This window comes from Leucopleurus acutus, assembly GCF_964270905.1.
Source record: "Leucopleurus acutus genome assembly, chromosome: 4".
NCBI lineage: Eukaryota > Metazoa > Chordata > Mammalia > Artiodactyla > Delphinidae > Leucopleurus > Leucopleurus acutus.
Genome location: NC_139146.1, coordinates 3,464,332 through 3,489,093, shown reverse-complemented (window position 1 = coordinate 3,489,093; position 24,762 = coordinate 3,464,332). Strand labels below are relative to the sequence as shown.

General features: G+C 57.4%; 1 protein-coding gene across 1 annotated transcript in view; it reads right to left on the bottom strand.

The window, feature by feature from the left end:
• Positions 1-4,883: 4,883 nt before the first annotated feature.
• Positions 4,884-24,762, bottom strand: part of ABLIM2 (actin binding LIM protein family member 2) — a gene marked incomplete at its 5' end in the record, with an annotated part of 142,895 nt that continues 123,016 nt past the window's right edge. Inside the window, 4 exons of the mRNA XM_082837689.1 lie at positions 4,884-5,049; positions 19,276-19,356; positions 19,552-19,559; positions 20,924-20,978. Of these exons, the coding sequence (XP_082693815.1) occupies positions 4,936-5,049; positions 19,276-19,356; positions 19,552-19,559; positions 20,924-20,978 (258 nt within the window). The 3' untranslated portion in view covers positions 4,884-4,935. The remainder of the gene's footprint in view (positions 5,050-19,275; positions 19,357-19,551; positions 19,560-20,923; positions 20,979-24,762) is intronic.

The window sequence follows — 24,762 nt, the reverse complement described above, 5'->3', positions numbered from 1 at the left end:
TCTGCAGGGGGCTCAGGGGCCATTCTTGGTCTGGTTACCTGTGCTGGGGGAAGCAGGTCATGGGCAGGACATGGTGATTTGCGGGTAAAGCGCATTAAGGAGGGGGCACGGAACGTGGCAAAGCCTCGGAGGGACTGGGGTCCATGTGGTGCTGGTGGGCAGCTGGGTACTGATGAGTGAGAGCAGCTCACCTGCAGAGGATGGTGACCGGGGCAGCCGGGGGCCTCCTGACGATTCCTACAAAGAGCCACCGAAGGCACGGGGGGCTGAACATGGAGACAAGAAGGCCTCGGGGAGCCTGGGCTGTAGAGCTGGGAGTGCCCACCAATACAGCGGGTCCTCTCCCCTTCTTAACACACAGGTGCCGTGCTTCCCAGATGCCTCTGCAGCTGCGTGGAGCCACGGGACTAACTCTGAACAATGGGCCTGACTGGTGGCGACACGTGTCACTTCTGAGCCAAACCCTAGGATGGGCTGTGTGGTCTGCCAGCCTCTCTTCGTCCTCACGTTCAAAGCAGTGAATTCTGAAGCACTGGGTTGAGATTCCAGTGGCTTAGAAGGCATAGCTACCCTGGGGAGAAGGGTCCAGGAAGGAGGCCTGTAGGCTGACATCTCCCGGCCCCATGAGTCTCGGCGCTCCTGACACAGGCCTAGGCTGGGGCCAATTCGGGAATGTTGGTGCCATTAGCAGACTCCAAGGCTGGCGTGGAGAACGGGGCCGGACTTGGCTTGGGACTTTGGGGTGGGCAGCCCCTTAGAACCCGAGACAGCTGGCGCTCAGGTGGGGATGTAAGCTCTGGGGGACACGGGCTGGCTGTGCATACCTCCAGCACCCGGGACAGTGCCAGGCGCAGACGGGAGCTCAGCAAACGTACTCTAAACGACCCTACACACCAGGCACCGAACGGACTCTCCACTAGCCAGAATGACAGGTCCCGAGCCTCCTGCAGCAGCCGGTCTTCCCGCTCAGGACACTGGAAGTGTCTAATCTTCCAGGTCCGCACTGTCTAATCGACAGCTGCGAGTCACGCGTGGCTACTTAAACTGACCTTTAAACTAACGAAAACTTAAAACTTAATTCCCTAGTCACACCTGTCACGTTTCAAATGCTAGTGGCTGTCATACTGGACAGTGTGGGTACAGAATGCTTTGCAGAAAGTTCTATTGGGCTGCGCTGCTCTAGGAGCACCGACACCAGGAGGAACTCTGGCTCCAGTCCTGTTACCAAATAGTCCAATGACGGGTCACAGAGCACTGTTATAAAACCGCCAGCCCTCTTGGAGGGAAATCATCAGTAAACAGATAAGAAGAATGTGCTGGGGAACTATATTCAATATCCTGTGATAAACCATAATGGAAAAGAATACGAAAAAGAAGGTACATATGGGTATAACTGAATCACTTTGCTGCACAGCAGAAATGAACACCACATTGTAAATCAACTACACTTCAATCAAATAAACTTAAAAATTAAAAAAAAATTAAAAGAAGAGAGAAAATGCAAGATGTCTCCAAGTCAAAGTGAAACTGTGATTTGGGAAAAAAAGAAAAAAAAAGAAGAATGTGCTGACACAGGGGCGGGCATCAGTGGGGAAATTCCTAGAGTCAGCAGAGGGGCCTGTCTGAGGTGGGAACTTCCGAGCCAAACCAAGAGGGGTGAGAGGGGCCCTGCCTGGAGAAGAAGCACGCCCCCGACTCCAGGAGGGAGGAGAGTGTGTGCAAAAGCTGAGGGCTTGTGCCGAAGGAAGGCAGCGTGGCTGTGACGTATGGACAGAGGCCAATCCCGTGTGGAGCAGGGAGAGGGGAGAGCGGGGGGTCATAGAAGGTGCTGTTGGAGGCTTGACACGATCCAACTGATGGTTGCAAAGCATCACTCTGGTTGTCTGTGAAAAATGACAGGCCCGGAGGTGAGAGTGGGGACAGAAGGCTGATGGGGAAGCTGGGTTCACCCAGGTGAGAGGTGAGGGTGGAGGGAGTATGGTCAGGGTGACCACATGTCCAGTTTGCCTGGGACAGGCCAGGTGTATGCTGTGTCCCTGGGTCATTGGTAAGGGTCATTGGGCCACCTTCCACTCTCAGGATGTTTTCTGATCTGGATAATTCCGTGACAGTGTCTGCTGAGACGGAGAGATACAGAGAGATGCTTCAGGGTGGAACTAGGACCTCTGACAGGCCATCCTTGGGGGCGAAGGAATGTGCTGGTTTCTGACTTGCAAACCTGGGTACACGAAAATGAGGCAGATTGTGTACACATGGACAGGCTTCTGGGTCTTTATGAGAGTCATTAATGTCATTGGAATAAGATTAGAAACTGCTGTGGATTAAATGTGTCCCCCAAATCCATATGCTGAAGCCCTAATCCCCAGTGTGACGGATTAGGAGGGGGCCTTTGGAAGGTGATTAGGTTGTGAGGGTGGGCCCCTCACAATGGGATTAGTGCCCTTTGAGGAGCTGAGCGAGATGAGAAGAGAGATGATCTCTCTCTGCCCTGTGAAGACACAGCTCACACCTCTGTAAGCAGGAAGCAGGCTCTCACCAGAACCCGATCATGCCAGCACCTTGATCTCGGACTTCAGACTCCAGAACCAAGAGAAAGAAATCTTTGTTGTTTAAGCCCCCAGTCTACGGTTTTTGTTACAGCGGCCTGAGCAAACAAAGGTAGAGATTATAAAGCATTTTATCCCAGGATGACATCTGCCGACCTGCTGGGCCCTCCCTGGAGGGAGCCCGGCCTTCATTCTCTTCCTTTCCTTAGCCACGTGCTCCAGCCATAACCAGCAACCCAAGTTTCCATAACCGGGGAAGCCACCTCTGGCTCAGGGTCCACTCCTGCTGTTCCCTCTGCCTGGAACACCCTTCCCTTCCTTGGCCTCTGGGAACACCTCCTCATCTGTCAAGAATTAGTTTGGCAACACCTTCTCAGAAAGCCCGGCCCCCTGACCTCTGGGGTGTATATGGGGCCTCCTCTGGACCTTCTCCAAAGGGTCAGTCTTGTTGTCATCGTCTGTTTGCCGGTCTGTCTCCCCAGCCTGACTGGGGACAGGCATAAGCATCCCTCCCGTCAGCACCTGGTGCCTAGCTGAGGGGCTCTAGAGCAAGCAGAGGGCCCCACCCTTAGGGGCTGCCCCTGAGAGCGCTGTCCCGGGGCGTTCCGATGCCAACCCTGGGGCCGTCCCGCCCGGCTCTGTGCAGGCTTCCGGGGTGACCACTTTCGGCAGACGCTCTCCCCAACGACTGTCAGCAGAAGGGGGATCATGCCTAGAAATGACGCACCTTTATAAGAAGTGGCTTTTCACTTTCACAAGTTATAATACATCATCCTTTATTTTTCCAGGCTCCCCTAGTCTGACATGACGTTCACTAGTGAGAAACTGGGGGTTTCCAGTGGCCAGGGCTCAGATCGCAGAGTGGAGGGAAGCGTACCAGGTGCTGCGAACTCCGCTCCCTGGCCAAGCTGGGCTGGTGAGAAGCCGGGCGCGCAGAGGGACTGGCGTGTTACGGGGCCAAAAGGAAGCTGAGTGACGACTCACGGATGGGAACATCGAGGACACACAGAAAGATGCAGCTTCACAAAGACGGGGAGGGGGACAGACTCTGGGGACACCTCTGCAGTGTTTCACAGGCCTCTCAATGCATTGACAGACATTCCGCGTCAGGCGCCACGCTCTAGCCCACACCTAATCACGAGCAGGACGCCTTCCCGTGGGGGACCCGCCGGCCTCCTGCCGTGGATGCCCTGCTGACTTTGTGATCCAGGTGCCACCTCCCGTCCCGTCTCCCCGAGGGTCTGGCTGTCGGTCTCAGGACCGGGCACGAGCATCCCTCCCTGGGGGTGTCTGTGTTTTATAGGGGAGAAGGGGGGAAGGCGGGACACCCCTGGCCATGTCACCAAGAGGGCATGGAAATCATTCTGGGGCACTGGCCGTCAGGGGAGGATGTCTTCTCTCCAAGACTTGGAAAATGACAGCGAGGAAAACAGTGGTGGCTGTACTTTACGTGTACTTACACACAGCATTATGGGGGGGGGGGCGGGGAGTGGGTCTGCCTTTCGGGGTACCTGTATGACAGGTCAAAAAGCAAAAAAGCACAAAGAAAACAGACAAGGAGTCCTGCGTGTTAGGAACACACCCCAAACCCGAAACCACGCAGATGCGAACAGTGGAGAATCAGGCTGGAGGTACTCCCCTGCGGTGGGACCATAGAATTAAACTCTTTATATATGGCGTCTTTAAGTAGGCTCTACTTTTTAATAAAATAAAAACTTTTGTGTTACTCTAAAGATATCATTTAGGCATCTAAGGGGTGATCTGGAAGGAAAATGCAGCGCACGGGGGGCCCTGGCAGAAGGTGTCTGTTTAGACTGAAGTTCCTCCCTAAACAGCGATTCATCACAAAGGCCGTGAAAACTGAGCCCCCGTGCTTCTTGCAGCCCTGGGTGGCACTCCCCCTGCCTCGGGGGTGGGGGGCCCGTGTGCCAGGCCGTGCCTCCTGAGGCTGAGCGGGTGAGGGGGGCCACGCCGTGCGCCCACCCACCCATGGCCCTGTCATTGACAGGCCTCCTCAAATCTCCCGTCCCATCGCCTCTGTCCTACCAGCGTGGGGTGGGCACTGCCCGGAGGCCTGGGGGGTGGGCTGCCCTTGTCTGTTCCCCCATCTCCGGGGCAGTGACCTTGCAGCATCTCCGTGATGGCAAGCAACAGCGGGGAAGGAGTAGTGCAAAGCCAGGCGTCTGGGCCCTAAACTACGGGCGGGAGCGCTGCTGGCAGAAAGGGGGGGGGGCTGCACCTGCTCTGGGACCTCCTCCCGCCCCCAGGCCCCAGCCCGGTCCTTCCAGGCGCCCACCGTCCACCGTGGACACAGAGAAGCCGAAGCCAAGTGCAAGAGGAGGGGTCTGGTGGCTCCCGCAGGCGTGCCCGTGGTCAGGGCCTCGGCGCGTCAAAACAGCAGGGCTTTCTTCTTGAGGTCGTTCCTCTTCCAGAGGGCCAGGCGGTCAAACTCTTCCATGCTCATCCCAAACACTTCCTGGAACTCCTCGGGCGACAAGTGTCTCTTCAGATAAAAAGGAAAACCCAGAGGGGAGCAGTCAGCAACTTCGGCCCCTGAGGCGGGATCTGCAGCAAGGATGGGGTGGTCCCTTCAGCGCACCCGGGGCCCTCGGGCTTCCCACCTTCCCTCTGTATCCCCATCGCTCTGCTTTGCAGTGGACAGAACCAAGCCCAGAGGAAAGAGATCCGGTTAGGGCCCCACGGTGACTAGCTGCAGAAGTGGGGCCAGAGCCCTGCCTCCTGACACCTACAGACACGTGTCCCACCGCAGACAAAGTGTGAAAGCACACCCGGGAGAGGGCTTCCTCCTGCTGGGAAACGGCTGAGATTTCAGGATATTTGCATATGTGGGTACATTCGTGATCTCATTTAACTTTCATGGCCGCCGTTTGAGAGCCGGAAGTGAGTGGTTTATTCCGCCCCCATTTCACAGATGAGGACGCTGAGGTGTGGAAGGTGAGCAAAGGAGCCTCAGTTCAAATCCTCCCTCTTCCCCTCCTCTGCTGCGTGACGGTGAGTTTTTGGTCTCTCTGAGCCTGATCCCGGGGGCACAATGGAGAGGCTGAACGGCACGGTGTCAAGGGCACCTGCGCCAGCCAGCCTCTGGAGCCTCAGTCTGCTCACCTGTAAATGGGGTCACCCTGGCAACCCCCCCAGAGCTGTGTGGGTGAGTGGGTCAGTGCAGGTCAGCTCTCAGGGCTGAGCCCGGCCACGGGCAGGGCCAATGTGTGTTGGGCACGTTTGTTCTGATCCGAGATAGAGCAACCTCTGTGGAGCTTCCCCTGACCGCCACCCGAGCTCTAGACTGTTCCTTGCAGGTCTCTGCTCCCATCAACCCCACATCTGTCTTCCTCAGCAGGCTCTGAGTAACTCCTTGTCCTCCGAGACCCGGCTCAGGTGGGCACGGCACCATCTCCCGGGGGGCTTCCCAGGGGGAGTGAGGCTGTCCCCTTCCTGCCTGGGAGGGCTGAGGGGAAGACGGAAAGGAGGTGGGGGACAGTCTGCAACAGGAGCAGGGGTCAGGTTCTGGCCCCAGAGGACCCGGTTCAGATGCCCCTCTGGCCCCCATTTGAGAAGTGCGGCTTCCGTGTGGCTGTGTGGAAACCAGTATGGCCGTTCTTCCACGTACTTCGCAGGATCACCGTGCGACCCAGCAGATCCACTCCCAAGCAGATCCCAGACGACCCAAACCAGGGGCTCACGCGGACACCCGCACACCCACGTTCACAGCGGCACCATCCACAAGGGCCAAGAGCGGAAACAACCCAACTGCCCATCAAAGGACAAGCAGATAAACAAAACGAGCTCCATTCAGACTCGGGAACGTGGTTCGTCCATAAAAAGTCGTGAAGCTCTGACATTCGCTAAGACACGGACACGGCCGTTAGGCTGATCCCACTTATACGAAACACCCAGGATGGGCAGACCCACGGGGACCAAAACCAGAGTAGTCACTGCCGGGGTCTTGGGGAGGGAAAGGACCGGAGAATAGCTGGTCAGGGGTGCGGGGTTTCCTGCTGGGCTGATACAAGTGTTCTGGAATTGGATAGAGGTAGTGGAGGTCGTACAACCTTGAGAACGTATTAAACGCCACTCAGTCGTACACTTTAAAATGGTTAAAATTGTGACTTTTATAATTTAAAAAACCCAATTCTTGCCCCTCCAAGAGTGGTTTCCTTAAATTTAAAACAAAACACCTCATACTAAAGGTTACTGTGATGATCGAGAGAAAACGGTGTGAAGACACATGGCTAACTACGGAAGGCAGAAACATCAGAGTCACCGCCACTTGTGTCCTGCATAAAAATCACCGATTATGTGTGGCACGCACTGGCTTTTGGAGCCCAGTTGCTGGCAGGATATGGGGGAGGGAACCCAAGGGACCCATTTTTGCTGAGTCACAAAAGGCCCTCCTAACTGAATCTGGGCCTGGGGTCCCCAGAGGGCGCACACACTCTCTCTCTCTCTCTCACACACACACACACACACACACACACACACACACAGACACAGACATATATAGACACAGACAGACACGCACGGAGACACACACACAGACATATACAAACACATAGATACATACACACATACTAGACACACACTCACACAGAGACACACAGACACACATGCACACACAAGACATACACAGACACACACACAGAGACATATACAGACATGCAGACACACACAGACATACTAGACACACACTTACACAGAGACATGCAGACAGACACACATGCACACACAAGACATACACAGACACACACACAGAGACATATACAGACATGCAGACACACACAGACATACACAGACACATAGATACACACAGACATACTAGACACACACTCACACAGAGACGTGCAGACATACACAGACACACACAGACACACGCACACCATCAAGCTAGTCTCTGCCAGGGAAGGGCCGTGAGCTGCCTGCTGCTGTCTCGCACCTGCGACCAGGAAGAAGGTTCTGGCATATGCCAGAAACGAAGCCACCTGCATGGCGCTGACACTGGGGCTTCCTGCCGATCTGGGGAAGCCACAGCCCAGCCCACGGGGACTCAGAACCGTCACTTCAGACAGCAGCACCCACTTCCAGGTACCGCGTCACAACCTTCCCAAGTACTGTGGGTCGACCAAGACGCCCAACGGGAAGGAGAAAAGGGAAATCGCATCTCCTGTTACTGGCTGGGTGTTGAGCGGGAGCCTGACATGGGCCGGGGTCCTGAGGCCCCGGGGGGGGCGTGGCTGTGGGTGGTTAACGGGAGCACGGCGGGGCAGAGAAAGATCAGAGGCCTGAGCGAGATGCTGGTCTCCGGGGCCGGGCCCTGGGGAGGTGGAAGCGAGGGGAAGGGGCCCAGAGGGGACGGCGCACAGGGATCCCAGGGAGGCATGGACCGGGCTGGCAGGGTGATGCCCAGCGCCCCTGCAGCCTGTGGTCTCCTGCTTTAGGGCTCCCGGGTGTCTCCGGGGTTGGGTCTCCCAGGCAGTGACACACAGAGGGAAGGAGAGGGGAGAGTGGCGACACAGGTCACCGCGCTCTAAGCTGGGAAGGGGAGAGCGGCGCGGTGAGGGTGACCCTGTGCTCACCGGCCAGGAGCCTCCCGCTAGCAGCAGGGGGACCACGGCAGGGCCTGCGGGGGGCGGGAAGGGGGCCCAAGGAGCCACTTCCCCCGGCACCCCCGCAGGTCCCATGCAGCCCAGCCTCCAGCCTCCAGACCAAGATGCCCTGGGAACTGAGTCCGAAAAGCTGCACAGGAACCTGGGTTCTACGGGCAAGGGGACACCCGACCTTGGGGACCTGTGAACTGGGGACATGTGGTGGGTGAGCGGACAGGAGGAGAGACAAGGGAGAGGACCCTCTGGGGCTGGCGCTCCAGCCCTGCTCCCCCCGCCTGGCCCCCACCTGGCCACAGGAGCCCACCCCATTGCCGGGGAGGCAGCCGGAGGCAGGAGGGAGGGAGGGGTGCTGCACGGTGTCCCAGCTGGGTTCCCAAGCCCGCAGGCCTGTCACAATGACCCTGGGCGCTTGACACATCTGAGAGTGCCTGCCCCCTCCCCTCTTCCCCCCCAAAACCTCCCAAGGCAGCCTTAGGGGCCCAGGAGCCCACGTGTGTCACATGTCTCCCAGAGCAGCTGATGGCAGCTGGGTTTGGGGACTCAGGCTAAGGGCAAGTCCTGGGGGCTGGCAGGGACCCCCAGGCTCTGGTCCTGTTTCCCCATCTGTAGGCTGAGAACAAAACTCTCTGGAGGGCGGGAGAGGGTCACATGGGGAAGGCCTGGCAGAGGGATCTGTTCAGCCATCCCAGCTCCAGCTGTGTGGTCTCTAGTATCTCGCCACACCTGGCTGATCCCACGGCCTCCCAGGGAAGAAGGGGCTAAGGGCCCCCGCTCCTGGCAGCTGGGAACTTGGTAATGTCCGTCAAGGCAGAGTCAGGGCCCCCCATCCAGGGCTCTTCTTGCCCGCCCGAGTGCCTGCCGCAGCAGGAGGAACGTGGCAGAGCACGGCTGACCCCAGAGGCCAGAGCCGGCTTTCTGACCCTGGCCCAACTCCCCCGGCCACTGGCTCCGGAAGGCTTCCCTGCCCCGCCAGGCACGGCACGGCCGAATTCCCTCCTGAGCCGGCAGGAAGGCAGCCCAGGGCGTGGTGCCTGGGCCGAGGGACGTCCCGGGATGGCCTCGCTTCTGGGGTGCACTGGGGAGAGCCCCTGGGGAGGAGGCCGTTTTTGCAGCATGGTAGGGGTCCCACACGCTTTGCCAGGGGTCCGCCTATGTGTCACCCTCCAGGGCAGCATCGTGCAAAGACCTCGGGCTCAGAAGCCAGACACACAGGAATCCGGTCCTGGCTCCAGGCCTGTCCAGCTGTGCTGAGCGACACGACCTCAGTTGTGATGTTTGTAAAATCGGAATCATCCTGTCTGTGCCTTAGCCCACTCTCCCTCTGCCTGGAGTGCCGGACCCTCCTCCTCTGCCCACGTAACCCCTACTCACTCCCCAGAGCTGGGCGTGGGTGTCAGCTCCTCCAGGAAGTCTCTCCTGACTGCACCCGTCACCCCAGGCTCCCAGACCCGCAAGCCTCCTTTCCGTGGTGTAAATACACCACGGCCAGTTTCAAGCTTCCAACGTGACGCCACTGAATGCAGAGCCGGAAAGAGATGCCCGGGGGCACAGTCACAGATTATTCCTCCCGCGCACAGATGCAATAGCGGTTAAGTAACCTCGAGAGCACAGATGGTAGTAAAATGTGGCTGAGAGATTAGGGAGGAGGGAGTGTTGGGTATTTATCACCTTTGCTTTAAATGTAATTTTCATAATCATAAGTTTACATCATTTGTTTTTCAGTAATGGCTGGTTTAACAACCAGCGTGGGAAGTTCCTGAAAATACAACAACAGGAGCGGCTCTAGCAGCCCCTGATCTCTGAGCGAGCCGGACGCACTAGGGGTCCCTCCGTAATGAGCACCCCCGGGCAGGGAGAGGGCCTGTGTGCCCGGGACCCTGCATGGGGCGCTCCTGGGTGGTAGGGTGAGCGGAGAGAAGGGAGGGGAAGGGCTGGTCCTATGCAGGCGCTCTGCTCTCTCCTCATTCAGGTGCCGGGACGCAGAAATAAACCAGACCAGGTGCGCCCACCCCACAGAGATCGCACACCTGCCGGGCAGGTGGGTCAGAGCACAATTAAGTCCATTCGAGGGCCTGGGACCTGGAGGCCTTGATGCCTTGTGAAGCACTGATGACATGCACCAGCATCTTACAGCCAGAGGTAGTTTTCTGAGGGACATGATCTGACTTAAGCCTGTATCCTGGCTCCATCGCCAAGGGCTCCCTGAATACAGGAATCAGGAACGGCCACTAACCTCTGCTCGCAGCAAGGGCTCATCAAGGGACGGCAGCCGGGAGCCCAGGGCACACACGGCTCTGTGCCAGATGCACACGTGCTCTCACACCCAGGGAGGCAACAAGTGTGGGAGCTGGTGGTGCCCAGAGGACGCGGACCGGGCCACAGACGGGGATGTCTCCCGTGTCACCCAGCCTGCAAGTGGCACATTAGAACTCGGACCTTCTGGTCGGGGGGCCAGGGCTCTTTCTGAGAAGCTGTCACCTGCCGTTCCTTGAGACCACCGTGCCGTTCAGACCAGCAGGTCCACGCACCTAGGGGGCTACCCCTCCCCTTGGCAGACAGGCCCACCGAGGCCTGTGTTCCTGGAAGCCGGGCCATGCATGCTGTCCCCCTGGGGCAGAGAGTCCCACTTCTTCTGGGTCACGGGCCCCCCGAAGCGATGACGCAGTGGCCCATTTTGGTAGAATCATGCACACTCATACACGCAGCGTCCGGGCCCAGGAGGCCTACTCGGGGATCCCAGTTCGGACCCTGAACCCCGCCATCCTCCTGCACTGATGCAGGACCACTGGCCAGGCTTGGGAAGGGACTTCATGACAGCTGCTGCCATCCTCACCTGCCCTGAGATTCTAGTTTTCATTTTACGACCTCAGGAAACCCAGGCTCCGAGAGGTCCCATGCCTCGCCCGAGGGCACGCAGCCTGGGCGCCAGGCCAGGTGGCTCAAGGGCCCTCCCTCAGTCCTGATTCCCTGCCCGCTGATGCAGCTTCTGGAAGCGTCCGGGGCTTTGTGGTGGAGGCCCTCGGCCTGTGCTCCCCCTGCTCTGCAGGGTAGCGGCCACCCTGCTGGGATTGGCCTGCAGGGCATTCCCAGTACCCCCTGCCCACCGCACCAACTTGAGATGTCCCACGCCAGCCCACCGGCCACTGCCAGGCCCCCTGCTCCAATGCGGGCTGATCGGGTGGGCTCAGGCCCCAGACCCGCTCAGCCTGCGAATCCTGGACCGGCAAGGGCCCACGTTTCTTCTGAGGCCTGGGTCCCACGGTGCCTCCCTGCCCCACACACTGTACAAGGAGGCCCTGTCTGCAGAGGGGAGCCCTGCCCTGCTGAGCTGGGTCCATGCTCTGAAGCTTCTGCCGTCTTAGCCAGAGGTCCCTGACGTCATCGCCATAACGACAGCATCACCATAATGACAATGATCACTGCCATCTGCGGACTGCTCCTCTGGGCCCGGTGAGGGCCGGGAGCTCTCCATCACAGGCTCGTGATGTCTGCATAGTGTATGGGGAAGGACGGGGACGGAGGCTCCGAGATGTGGAGTGACGTGGCTGCCAGGTGGCCCCGAGGCCCTGCCTCACCGTGTCCTTGCCCACCTCTTCCACCACCGTTCTGCTCCACGGTGGGCACCTACGGGTTCTGGAACATGCCATGCTCTCCCTCCACTGCACAGAGCTGCACCTCCTTCTTCTACAGGTACCAGTTCAAATGCCCCCCTCCTCCAGAGGGCCCTCCCGGATTGCACTAGCCAAGCGAGTAGGCCCCAGGCCATGTGTGTCCCTCAGTACGGAGCCACTGCTGGCCTCACCTGGTTCTCAGCTCCAGGAGGGCAGGAGGGGCTTGTCTCCCATCCTCCTCTGGGACAATGTGTGCTCTTTGCATCCCTGAATCTAAATGCCGGCCGCGCTGCCTCCCAGCTTCCTCTCCCCTCCTTCAGAGCCCACTCCACTTGCCTGCCCTGCTCCGCACTGTGCACCCCCCCCCCCGCCCTCCACCCCTAAGTCCCTGCCACTTGGCCTGGCCTCGGAGGACTGCTCCTGCTTGTACTCCGAGCCTCCCCTGGGAGGCCCCAGGGCCCCGGAGGCTGCGGCACACCCAGTGGCCGGGAGCCCACACTTCACCGTCAGTCTGTCAGGTTCTTATCAGACCGGTTGGATGGGTCTAAACAAAGGATGCATTCTGTGACCGCGGGGCCTTATTCTTCAGGCACATTCCTACAACTTGGGCTTCTCCTGCTTGAGCAAACTCAGGTGTGCGTTTAGCCTCGGGGTCTGGCAGAGGGGGCCCCAGAGGAGCCGCTCAGCCTTGCCTCTGCTGAGCACTCAGAAAGGAGGACCCTGGGGACTCGCCTGGACACACCCTCCTTCCAAACCTGTTCAGCCGGCAGCCTTTGCTCTCTGCAAGAGTCAGTCAGCCTGGCTAGGCCCTGGTGCCCCGCTGCTTGGCCAAACTCTGGTCTAGGGGTGGCTGGGAAGGTATTCCGTCAATGTGGTCATGCCTACAATCAGCCTTTAAGTGAAGATGGCCCTCCCTAATGTGGTGACCTCATCCACTCCGTTGGGGCAATCACTGAGGGCTTCCTGGAGAAGGAGATATTCTGCTTCTACCTGTCAGCTCCTGCCCGAGTGTCCATCCAGCCTGCTGCCGGCCTGCCCTGCGGATTCCACACTTGCCAGCCCCACGGGAAGCCAATTCCTTAAATTAAATTTCTTAATACATGTCTATGTCCATATCTGTCTGTCCGTCTGTCTACCTGTATCCTGTTGGTTCTGATTCTCTGGAGGGCCCTGGCTGATACACTTTCCTACCTAAGGAGCCAAATGTGTGCTCTGGGAGGTTGGGGCAAGGAAGGGTGGTTAGAAATTCACTTTTAATACTGTAATTAATCCAGGAAGATGTACAGCGCAGTGGCCCTGTGTGACTACTTAGCTGGAACCCCAGGTCTGTCCCCCGGAAGCCGAGGGCCTGGGGATGTCCTCCAGCTCCCCTACCCCCACCCCTTCCCACCAAGGCCTCCCTGTAGCTGCTGCACCAACTTGTGAAAACCAAGTACAGGAACGGGTCAAGCGCTTGGAACAGCCTAGTGATCAAGGGCTTGTAATAAGCCAAATCTGATAAATTCTCACACATCCTGTTTTTTCCCCATATCGGGCATCAGGGAGGGACCTCTGTTCTCCTGGTGGCCAAGCCTGTGGCGGATCCTACCTCCATTCACAGCCAGCCACCTTGCTCTTCCACTAAGTTCTTAGCAATCATTGTTCGGCCAGCCCATAGCACCCCATCCCCGTGGAAACCTTTTTCTAATCCATACTGGCCTACTCGGTTCCCAGGTTGGTAAACTGGGGGCAACATGGACAAAATAGTTGAAACCATGTGCACATCACACCTGCCTGGGGCTCGCTCACGGCAGGTGCTCATGGCTACTTCTGAACAACGGAATAGATGCTCAAACCACCCAGCAGGACAGGCAACAGCAATGTCATCTGACAAGTAAGGGTCAGGCTCAGAGTGGTTAAGTAACTTGTCTGTGGTCACACAGCTAGACATTATGGAGACTGGGTTCACACCCAGGCCATCCCGACCCTAAGTGCTCTCTCCCTCCACCAGGATGCCACCTTTGGATGGCAAGAGGCTGATGCACGAGCCCAATGGCCAGTCTTTCGGCAAATGTCAGGCAGCCGGGCAGAGGTTTGCAGGAGCGGCCTCAGGTAAGAGGACACTTGAGTCTGCCCGGGGCAGGCAAGGCTCTTCCCCCTCAGAGTGGAAATTCCTGGCACAGCCAAACGCAGGAAGGATCTGAGACCCTCCAAGGCATGAGGTCCTTGGGTGCCAGTGGTAGGCGTTGGGACCCAGACCCCCCGGCCAGAAAGTGCTGGATCTCAGGGATGGCGTGAAACTGGCCCCGGACGGGTCTCCCCGGGAAGCCCGAACCTGGCTCTGCGCACTGGGATCACACGATTCGTCTGACCGCCTTCCACGTGACAGCGCTTCCTGGCTCTGCACACTGGAATCACACGATTCGTCTGACCGCCTTCCATGTGACAGCGCTTCCTGGCTCTGCGCACTGGGATCACACGATTCGTCTGACCGCCTTCCACGTGACAGCGCTTCCTGGCTCTGCGCATTGGGATCACACGATTCGTCTGACCGCCTTCCACGTGACAGCGCTTCCTGGCTCTGCGCACTGGGATCACACGATTCGTCTGACCGCCTTCCACGTGACAGCGCTTCCTGGCTCTGCGCACTGGGATCACACGATTCGTCTGACCGCCTTCCACGTGACAGCGCTTCCTGGCTCTGCGCACTGGGATCACACGATTCGTCTGACCGCCTTCCAGGTGACAGCGCTTCCTGGCTCTGCGCACTGGGATCACACGATTCGTCTGACCGCCTTCCAGGTGACAGCGCTTCCTGGCTCTGCGCACTGGGATCACACGATTCGTCTGACCGCCTTCCATGTGACAGCGCTTCCTGGCTCTGCGCACTGGGATCACACGATTCGTCTGACCGCCTTCCATGTGACAGCGCTTCCTGGCTCTGCGCACTGGGATCACACGATTCGTCTGACCGCCTTCCATGTGACAGCGCTTCCTGGTTCTGCGCACTGGGATCACACGATTCGTCTGACCGCCTTCCATGTGACAGCGCTTCCTGGCTCTGCGCACTGGGATCACACGATTCGTCTGACCGCCTTCCAGGTGACAGCGCTTCCTGGCTCTGCGCACTGGGATCACACGATTCGTCTGACCGCCTTCCATGTGACAGCGCTTCCAGAGCAGCGGAGGATGGCCACCCTCCTTCCCAACACCTCCCTGAGTCACCGACCTTTACTGAGCACCTTCTATGGGCTTCCAGGGGCCGACATGGCACCTTCCTCTCTGTCAGGCTGAGCATCCTGTATTCCGTTGTCTGTGCCTCACAGGCCAGAGCGACAAACACCATCAGAACCGGGGTTCGTCCTGCCGCACCGCGTGACCACCACTTACCCAGCACCCCATCCCGACAGCCCGGAGTCACGCCAGGCGTGTCCCCGCCCCTCCCACTTTGACCTCCCAAAGCGGGCCTGAATCTACCCGCGTCTCACCTCCGCACTGCCACCACCCTCTCCAAGATGCCATCATTTCTTGCCCGGATAACCCAACCGCCTCCAAAACGGTTTCCCTGCATCCACACGGCCAATTCAGGCTTCGCGGTGCAGCCTCGGGCACTGTTTCACTTACGTAATCAGGTCGTCCTGCAACTTAAAAGCCTTGCCTTTCCTAGAAACCAAACTGCTTATGTGGCTCAGGGCCCTACGGTGCCTGGCCCCTCCTGCCCATCACCCACTCAAGCACAGCTAGTTCCTCCTCAAACAGCCTATGCTGCCTCCTGCCCCAGGGCCTTTGCACCTGCTGTGTGCTCTTCCTGGAATTCTCTTCCTACCTGCCATGACTCACCTTAGGTGCACACGCGCGCGCACACACACACACAAGCAGGCACACTTACTGCACCAATCAACTTTTACCCCCTTTTAAACGCTCACAGGCCCACCCTCCTCTCCTTTAGAGCCCTTACCTTGGTGTGTAACTTCACACACTCATTTGGGTCATCAGTTGATTGACGTCTGCCTCCCACCAAGCTGAGTCTACGGGCAGAGCTCATGCTGGTTTCTGCTCATCGTGTGCCCCCTAGGGCCCAGCTCAGTGCCTGGCCCGTGTTCACCAAACCAGTGAGACTCGGCCAAGCACTCTGGCGGTAAAGGATGGATAACAAGCCTTGACCATTCGACAGACAGAGTGGTCCTCCTTCCAGGGACCGACCCTACAGAGGTGTGTGGGAGCCACCAGCTGTCTGCCCACGTCCGTCTTCTCCCTTTGCTGAGCACACAGCAGACCTGCAGCTTTGCCATGTGACCGAGCTCCAGCCAATGGCCTCCACAGCCTGGCCCCTGGGACCCTCCCCGGTGTGGAACTGAAGCTGAGCAGGACACTGTGCAGTTCCTGGGCATGGAAGCCTTTCTGTGCCCCCCCCCCCCCGTTTCTTGTTTGTAGGGAACAGACTCCAGTCACCACGACCTTCCCTGAGTTCCAAAGGGAAGATTCGAACAGTTGCTAATCAGGGAAGGGACGGGATGCAGAGACAAGGGAAGATCGGCCAAGAAACGCTAGTGCAGCCTTGGGGCAGGTCCTGGCTCCACCTCGAGGGATACACAGAACAATATATTCTGAGCTCTTTATAGAACTAGAACCCCAATAAATGGAAGATGTCAGTATTCTTCATTCCAGAAAAGACCACCTGAGGCCAGATTAAAGGAGTGCAGGCCCTGCACACACCCTAATCTTATCAGCAACCCCCCCCACCAACCATTGCTGGAAACTCATCAAATCCACCCAGGTTGGGACACACAGTTTTCGGCCTCGGAACGGGATGCGGGACCACCACGCAGCCATCTAAAAGGACGGGCAGACCCCCATGAAACGGCACGGAAAAATGTTCACGTAACATTTAAGAGAGAAAAAGCAGACGTCAAACTGCATAAACAGTACGAGGCTACTTATCCAAAAGAGAGTTCAGTTATCTCTGGGTATTTGTGCAAAAAAAGAGATTTCCGGAAGCATGTCTGCCCCGGAGCTAACAGGAGTCTTGACTCGGTAGGGGAATTCCATGTAATGTTTACATTCTTTGTGTTTTTCTGGACTTTTACAAGAGTTACGAATTGTTTTTATATTAAAAATAAAGCTCTCTCCCCTGAAATAAAAACAGCGGTGTCCCTTTCTCTCCTGCTGGGAGGTAGCCCCTCGTGAGCCCCTCCTGGCTCACACCCCAGCTCCAAACCCCGAAGGCTGTGGGACGCGCCGTTTGTGAGAAGCTTCCAATTTGCCTCCCGGCTTGCCTGAGATCAGGAAGAGAATGATTACAGAGAGACGCACCCTTGGGTGTGTTCTTGGAGATTTGGGTGATTAAACCCATTACCCCCGTCCTCCAAGGTTTTTTTTTTTTTAAAGGGAAACATTTACACGTATTAGCCACTTGATGTTTTGCACCTTCTCTCTGTACTGTAGGAAAATAAGGGTTGGGGTGTGGGGGTTGGTTAAAGCGAACCCCAGACCCAAGAGGGAAGTAGCAAGTCCCAAGGGGCGGGTGGCCCCGAGGCTGCTGCTGCGTCAGGAGCTGAGCGGACCCCCCCCACCCCGCCCCACGGTGGGAGCCAGGAGCCCTCAGGGCACCCACGCTTAAGGAACAAACAAGCAGGACAGCGGGACCCCCTCAGGCGGCTCCTGACTGAGTCACCCAGCAGCGACACCCTCCTGCTTTACGGCAGTGGGACAAGACCACACCCTCAACAAGGGCTCACCTTCAGCAGGAGCCAGAGTGTGTCCCTGCAGAGGCAGCGGGGATCGCCGCGGGGGAGGCCCCGGAAGAGGCTGCCTAGGACCTCGTCTTCCAGAGCTTGATTCAGGGCCTGCTCTGTGCATTCCTGCTCTCGGAGTACCTCCACGTGCTCTCCCTGCCCCCCACTCACACCCCAGCTTCCTAGCCGGTCCCGCTGCCCCGCCCCCAGCCCCGGGAATGACCCGCACACCTCCTAACAGGTCAGTCGTCCTTCCTCTTCTATGGGGTGAGGTCCAAATGTCCTGCTAAGTGGCCAGCCTCCTGAGAAGAGGCCCTGGGGTCATTCGGCTCTGCGGTCCTCTGCTGGCAAGATGCTGCCCACACCCTGGGGACTCCAAGACTCAGCGGGTGGGCTGCACTGCCTGACCACGGCATCCATGGGAATGCTGGCTCTGCTGCCTCCCCTCCCCGGCCTCAGCTCCCCACCTCCCTGCAGCTAAGCCCTTGCTGCTGCTGTGAGCCCAGCATCACCCTCCCTGTCTCTAGGCCCCAGGTCTCAGAGACCCTCTAGGAGCCCCCGCACCCCAAGTCTCTTCCCTGCAGACGCTGAGCCCGGCGGAGGGGAGGTGAACATCTGTCCATCAGTCAGGCCAACACACAGAGGAAACATTCAAGAGATGGAGGGAGGGAATCTGGGTCTGCAGACATGATTAAGCCCCACCCGAAGGGACCCGTCAGTCGTCAGTCGTAGGAGCTGGCAACTCCCTTTTAGCTTAAACCACTTCGGGCCAAGTTGCTACTATTGCAACAGAAAAGACAAAACGGACACGCCTCCCCCGACTGCTGCAGCCACACCGGCGTCCCTGTCCCCTCCTTGCCACCACTACCCCGTACCCTGGGGGAGGGGCTTTATGTGACCTCTCGTGGGTACAGCCACCTACCCAGTGGGTGCATCCTCATCCTAAAGGGCGGAGATCAGGGCTCCACCTGAGACGGTGTTTCTTTACAGATGATTGGCTCCCACCTGGCAGCCCTCCTGAGCCCCGCCGGGGCACTGCTGGTGCCCCTCAGCCACATCCACGCCCCTACAGCTCCCTCCCAGAAGCCACCTGAGCCCCCGCCCACAGAAGCAGCAGGGCAGGGGCTGGCCGGACACACACTCTGCTTCAGGTGTTCCCAGCCCCGGGGCACAGGTGGGGCAGGTGGCCCTAGGCCTTCAGGAGCCTCCAGACCCCTCACCCCAGTGAAACCTTCCTGACGTGGCTCGTGGCTCGGGAGGTGAAGTCCATTGGGGCCATTGATCTCCTCGTGGGAGGACAGCGAGGATGGAGGAAGTACGCGCTCTGGCCACTTGGGCCCGTGGCTCGCGGTGGGGCCTGGGCAACAGATGTCTGTGCCCTTCACCTGCGGGTCTTGTAAACACACACTTGTTCCCAGAGCTCAGTATTATTCAAGATCGGGATGAGTGTGGTCCAACAAGAAGCCACGAATTGGGCCGATTTTCTGAACATCAGCGCTCAGGGAAGAGGCGAATGTTACCCAGTTAAGCACAGTGACGAAGGCTTTCCTGCCCCAAACCGCAAGCAGCTGTGCCCCCCTTTGCACAGCCACCTTTGTTGGGTACATGACCATGTTCTCCGGTCTTTGAAACAACGAGGGACCTGACTCCAAGTCCATCGCCGGGCACTGCGCGGTCGCCACGGGGACCTTGGGGGCGACGAACGTCGACTTTGTGGCTGTCAAGGCAGCTGCAGAGACTCGCTCGGCAGACGTGACCCTCCACCCCTGGGGGCCCCTCTCACCTCCAGTCTCGTCCGGTCCACGTCTTTAGGCAGCTTCACGCGGATTCGGTTTGTGACGATGAGGGCGTCATAAGGATAGATCTGCGGGGAGAAGAAAGTCCGGGTTCACCCGGGAAGTAAGCACGTGCGGGGACAGAAGAGCTGAGCCCGAGGCCAGCGGAGAGGTACATACTTGCGTCTGCATCTGACACACACACTTCACAGGGAAAGCACAAAAGGAACTTTTAACCTGGGCAGGTGCAGGAGGTCAGCGCGGGAGCGGGCGGCCCCTCTTACCTTGTATTCTGTAAGAGAAAGCAGAGACCACAGGGGACGGGTTAGAACACGCACAAGCTCGGCCCAAAGGTGGAAGCAGCCCGTCCAGGACCCCCACCCTGCGGTGGGCCGGGCCTCGCGGTCTCCATCCCCGCTCGCCCGCGGCATCCTCCGAGCTGCAGGGGGACGGGCTCTGGGATCTCCGGCGGGAAGCCAGAGCAGCAGGCATGGTTGGGAGGCTGCAGGCCAGACTGGGAGCCAGACACGGCACTGTGTTCTCCCTCAGCCGTGCTGCTGTCTCCCCGGTGGTCCGGGCCTGCCTCGGTTTACCCCCGTGGAGACAGGCAGCCTTGCTGGGGTCGAACCCCCCTGCCTCTTACTGTTTTCCCTTCGTGACCCTTTAGCTCCTCCTTTTCAATACAGAGCTCCGCGTGCTAGCTTTTTAAAAAGGTTTTCCTTCCAGGCTAAAAGCGGCTTGTTAAAAATTAAAGTCGTACAGATGGGAGGCCTCCGTGAGCACGCAGAACCCACAGGGCAGCATCTCTGGATCTCGGCCACAAGCAAGCCTGTCTCGGGAGGGAGACCCTGGCGAGGGGCTGGGCACCGGGGGGCCGGTCCTTGAATTTCCCCATGTGCCATGCAGGGTCCCGGCCGCCCCGGCTCTGAGCCCGGGGCCCTGGAGGCCACGTAGAGCTCCCTCCACTCCCACATCCAGCGCGAAGCAGCCCAAGAGAGCAGGCTCCGGTCACCCTCGGGTGACAATCATGAGTGAGCATAGCGGGGCCCGGCGGCTCAGAGCTGGCAGAGCCCTTGGGCAGGCACCTGCCACGTGACCGGGTCTCTCTAGTAACACCAACCTCCCTGCAGGCCACCCTGCTGGTGTGAAGCCCTGGGAGGCCACACGGAGAGCAGGGCTGGGGCAGCATCTAACCCAACTTCAGACCCGCGGGCTTTTCACTGTGTCTCTGCCTCCTTTATTGCTATAGAATTTAACAGCAGGTGTGGGCTGGCCTCAGCCCTGGCGTGGGACGGACATTCAAACACAGATCTCTCCCCAGGTGACCCGGAGTGACAAGTAAGTCAGGGTGGGGTTGGCAGTGCTCAAGAGGTGAGCACCTGGGTCAGGAAGTGGAGAAGCCTCTGAGTTAGGAGGCGGGGAGCACCGGAGGGAGGGGAGAGGAGAGGGAACATCGCCGGCAACTTTAGGATGGAGGTAAACCAGTCCTTGACCGGAAGAGGCAGGGACATGACTGCCCCAGGCTCCGCGACTCCACGATGCTCAGAGCCTTCTGCCAGCGGCCCTGGTCGGGGGTGGTTTCAGAACGAAACTCGTGGAAACCTGTTAGCGACCCCTGCCCCAGCCAGAGACCCACGGGGTCCCCGCTTCCTGTACCTCGCGTGCCCCAGCTGGCATCCAGGTCTGCTCCACAAGGGGCCAGATTGGCATTCTGGAAGAGAAAGAGAGAGGGCGGCAGGGGGCAGGTTGCAGGGCACAGGCTGTCGCCGGGCTCCTGGCGGCCTGGCCGGGGAGGAGGGTCAGCCCACGGTGCCCACTGAGGCCGGGCTCTGGAAGGGCCGTGTGGCCGCCCACACTCGTCGGGGCTGCCGGCTTCCCACGCGGCGGGTTTGCTCACATACCTCCCGCCACCTTCAGGCCTGAGCTGCCCCTGCCTGTCCAGCCAGCTCCTTCCCGTTGTGATGACAGCTCCAGGGCGCCCGGCCCCTTGGCCCGCAGCTGGCCTGGACCCGGAGGGCGGCTCACTAGGGCTACGGCTCTGCTCCCTCCAGACGCACTGTCCCCAGGGACTCAGGTGGCCGGTGTCTGTAAAGTCCCCAGCACAGACCCCTAGCGTCGTGAGCACCCCGTACAATCACTGTGGCTGTGATGGCTGATGAGGTCCAGGGATGGTATTCGGAGGGGGCATGGACCCGGCCACCTGTCTCAGGTGCCTCCCTCACCTGTCCATGGTACCAGCAGCCAACTCTGCTGTCTGGAATTCTCTTTCCCTCTGCCCACCTGAAAAAGTCATCCTGCAAACCTCGACAGAGGGTTCCTGCCCCACAATGCAGGTGCTGAGGCCCCGCAGGGTCAGTCAGTCCCTCTCCTGTCCGACTGTCTTGGTCCTGCATCCGCTGCCCACGGTGGAGAACAATGTTTTATTTGTGCACGTATCCCTGGCACCTGGTACAGAGTCTGACACGGGGTCAGGGGTCTTGGCCAGCGCTTCTGGAACTGGGTACGGGGGTTAAATTTCCACGGAGAGAGCTCTGCAGTTAAAGAAGGGATTATATTCCTCACCCTTGGGTTGTATTACAGGGAGAGAGCTTTCAGCACTAATTTACTGCAGGAGGTGATAAGCCAGGAGCTGGTCAGAGTCCTAGCGAGCGCGGGGGCAGGACGAGGCCTCCGAAAGCACCGAGTCCAAAGTCCTTCATCCTGAACAGGGGAAACTGAGGCCCAGAGACGCCGGGACGAGGGCGGCGAGGCGGGTAAGCACCTAAGTGGAGGGTTGGAGCTGGTCTTTACATTTCTGATACTTTGTCCATCATGGATTTTTTTCATTAATTTGGAGTTTTCAAAACATTGTATTACCTTGTTTACCTTGATAACTGAGTCCTTTGGTAAGTGCCCTGAATGCCTCACCTTAGTCCCAGCACTGGGACCAGAGCCCGGCAGCCCCTCACCTGCCGGTGACTCTCCGTGACCCTGCACCTCCTCCACTTGACTGAATGATTCCCCTTGGGAGTTTTCAAGAGCAATATTTGCAGACATTTTCTCAGGCCACTGACAAGGACCCCCGTGCACCTGCCTGGTTAGGGACGCTCCTGCATAAGGCAAGGCAAACCTGCCTCCCACCTGGCCCGGCTGCGATACGAAAGAGAAATGCCGCCCCCTAGTGCCCGCTGCCCTGCATCACAGGCTGTAATCTCCACGGCCACCGCCACCACCTTGGGCAGTTGGAAACCCACTTCCGGGCAGCAGAACCGGCTTCCTCTGGTCCGCCAGGCTCTGAGACTAGCCAGAGGCTCTCAGGAGGGAGGGTGGGGCGTCCCCCGGGTGGAGGCGGTGGGGGGGGGGTGTCACGGTATCAGTCCAGAGCAGGGAAAGAGCTCTCTACTCCTGGCCTTCTAAATGCCAAGTGGTGATTATTATCACCATTTAATAGCCGAGGCTCAGAGACGTGAAGCAACTTGCCCAAGGTCACACAGCTAATATATGGAACTGTAAAAAATTTAACCCGTGCATTTTACTTTTCAAAAATTATACTGGGATTGATAACGGTGAGAAGGAAATCATGGCCATCTCACCATTGTTCTTTTCTTGCTAAAGCTCACACTGGAGCGTGCCATTTTACTCACTAGCCACTGAGATGGAAGTAAGAAGGAGTAGAGACTAGCTTTCATAATAACTATTCGTTTGGGAACTATGCTATAGAACTTAGAAGATTTCACAACTGCAACGTTATGTGTCCTGGCAATAACCTTAAGAGGTAAGGATAATTTTTTTAAAGACTAGGAAATAGAGACTCATAGAATTTAAGTAACTTTTGCCCAAACACACACCCAGGAAGTGGCAGAGCTGGGATTTGAACTCGGGGCTGCCTGATGATAATGCATGTGCTCTTTCCAGCATATCCGGCTTTTAAAATTTGTTAAGGTTTTCTTTGTAGTGACATACAGGAACCTCTTCATTAATGTTTTATGGATATGTGAAAACCCGATTCAAAATATACGAATTTTTTCGTATGCCTATTAGATTAAGTTCGCGGTTTGCACTATTAAATTGATCTCCATACTTTTTTTCTCCTTCACTAGATCCATGTCTGATTTCAAAAGAGTCCTGTTCAAATGGCCTACCATACTTGCGTTTTATCAAGGTCTCTGGCATTGTCACGTTGCTTGGCAAGTTTAAATTTATGAATGCCGTTAACTGCTTTATAACTTGTGTCATCATGAGCTAGTGTTCTTTCTACCACAAATTCTACTAATTCATCTTAACCTTAACTTCTACCTTATCTGACATTAATACTGCCACCATGCTTTCCTTCTACTTGTGACTTTGGTATCTCTTTCCCATCCTTTGACCTCTAATCCATTAAAAAATAATTTGTGTTCATCTCATGATGATACATGTTTTTCTTCTTTTAGTTAAAAAAAAATCTAACCTGACAGTTTTTGTCATTTAGTAGGAAAATTCAGTCTGTTCTTAGTTAGCAACAGCGTTTTTCAAAATGGGACTCCTTCCAAGGGGCTACCGTGTGGATCTGTTGGTGACCAGCGGTCAGTCTCTTAATAGCAGACCGGGTGGCACATGTTGGAACCAATGCTGTCTCATCCACAGGAAAGCCTTTAGTGGGTGGCTGTTTCCCTATTTATTCTACAGAGAGGTGTGAATATCTACCATGTGTCAGGCTCTGTGACAGGCTAGTTATCAGGACGTTTTAACAAGCTTTGGGACATATGGTGCTGGCCCCTTGTGACAAATCCCTTCCGGAACAAGAACCAGGCACATCTCTGCCTCCCCTGATTTACTGACTTCCTTCCTTCCATTTGACAATAAGAGAACTACACAACCGGTCACGCTCAGGAAGCGCACAGCTAAGCGTCGGTGGTTTTTCCCACAGTGTTCTGTGTGTCTCTGATGTAATTTTCTCCTACTGCTTTCTCTTCCTCTCCTTTGGGATTTGGTGTTACTGGGTTTTTGGTCACTCTGTATCTGGGCTTTTACTTTAGGTCACCTGGAATCCTTTCAGAAACGACTTCATCTGACATGGTTAATCCGTAAAAGACTGGTCCTCAAAGCACCTGGCTTCTCAGCTGAGAAGCAGGCGTACGATTACGTTAGAGTCTCAGAAAGAGTGAAGAAAAAAAAATAGGAGAGAACATGAGTAGGGAAAAAAGAATCCCCCGAAAAAGTCAGCAATAACTTTTATCAATCTCCTGGATATTGTAATGTGAAACGCTAAAAATCCTCATGTGGTGATGAACTCCATCTTTATCGACTCCCCAAGATGTGCAGAAGGCCTCACTCACAGGCTTTCTAACACTCTGCTCCCCACCCTGAGGCCAGCAGGGGAAACATTCCCGGAGGGTTCAGCTCTGACTCTGTAAAGCTTAGAGTCTGCTCTCTGCTCTAGGAGAGGCCTGAAGATGGTGTCCCCGCCAGAGTGTCTGGATCCGCTGTTCCCAGACTCCTTGGGGGTGGAGCCTCCGGAGGCCGCGCCTTCCTCA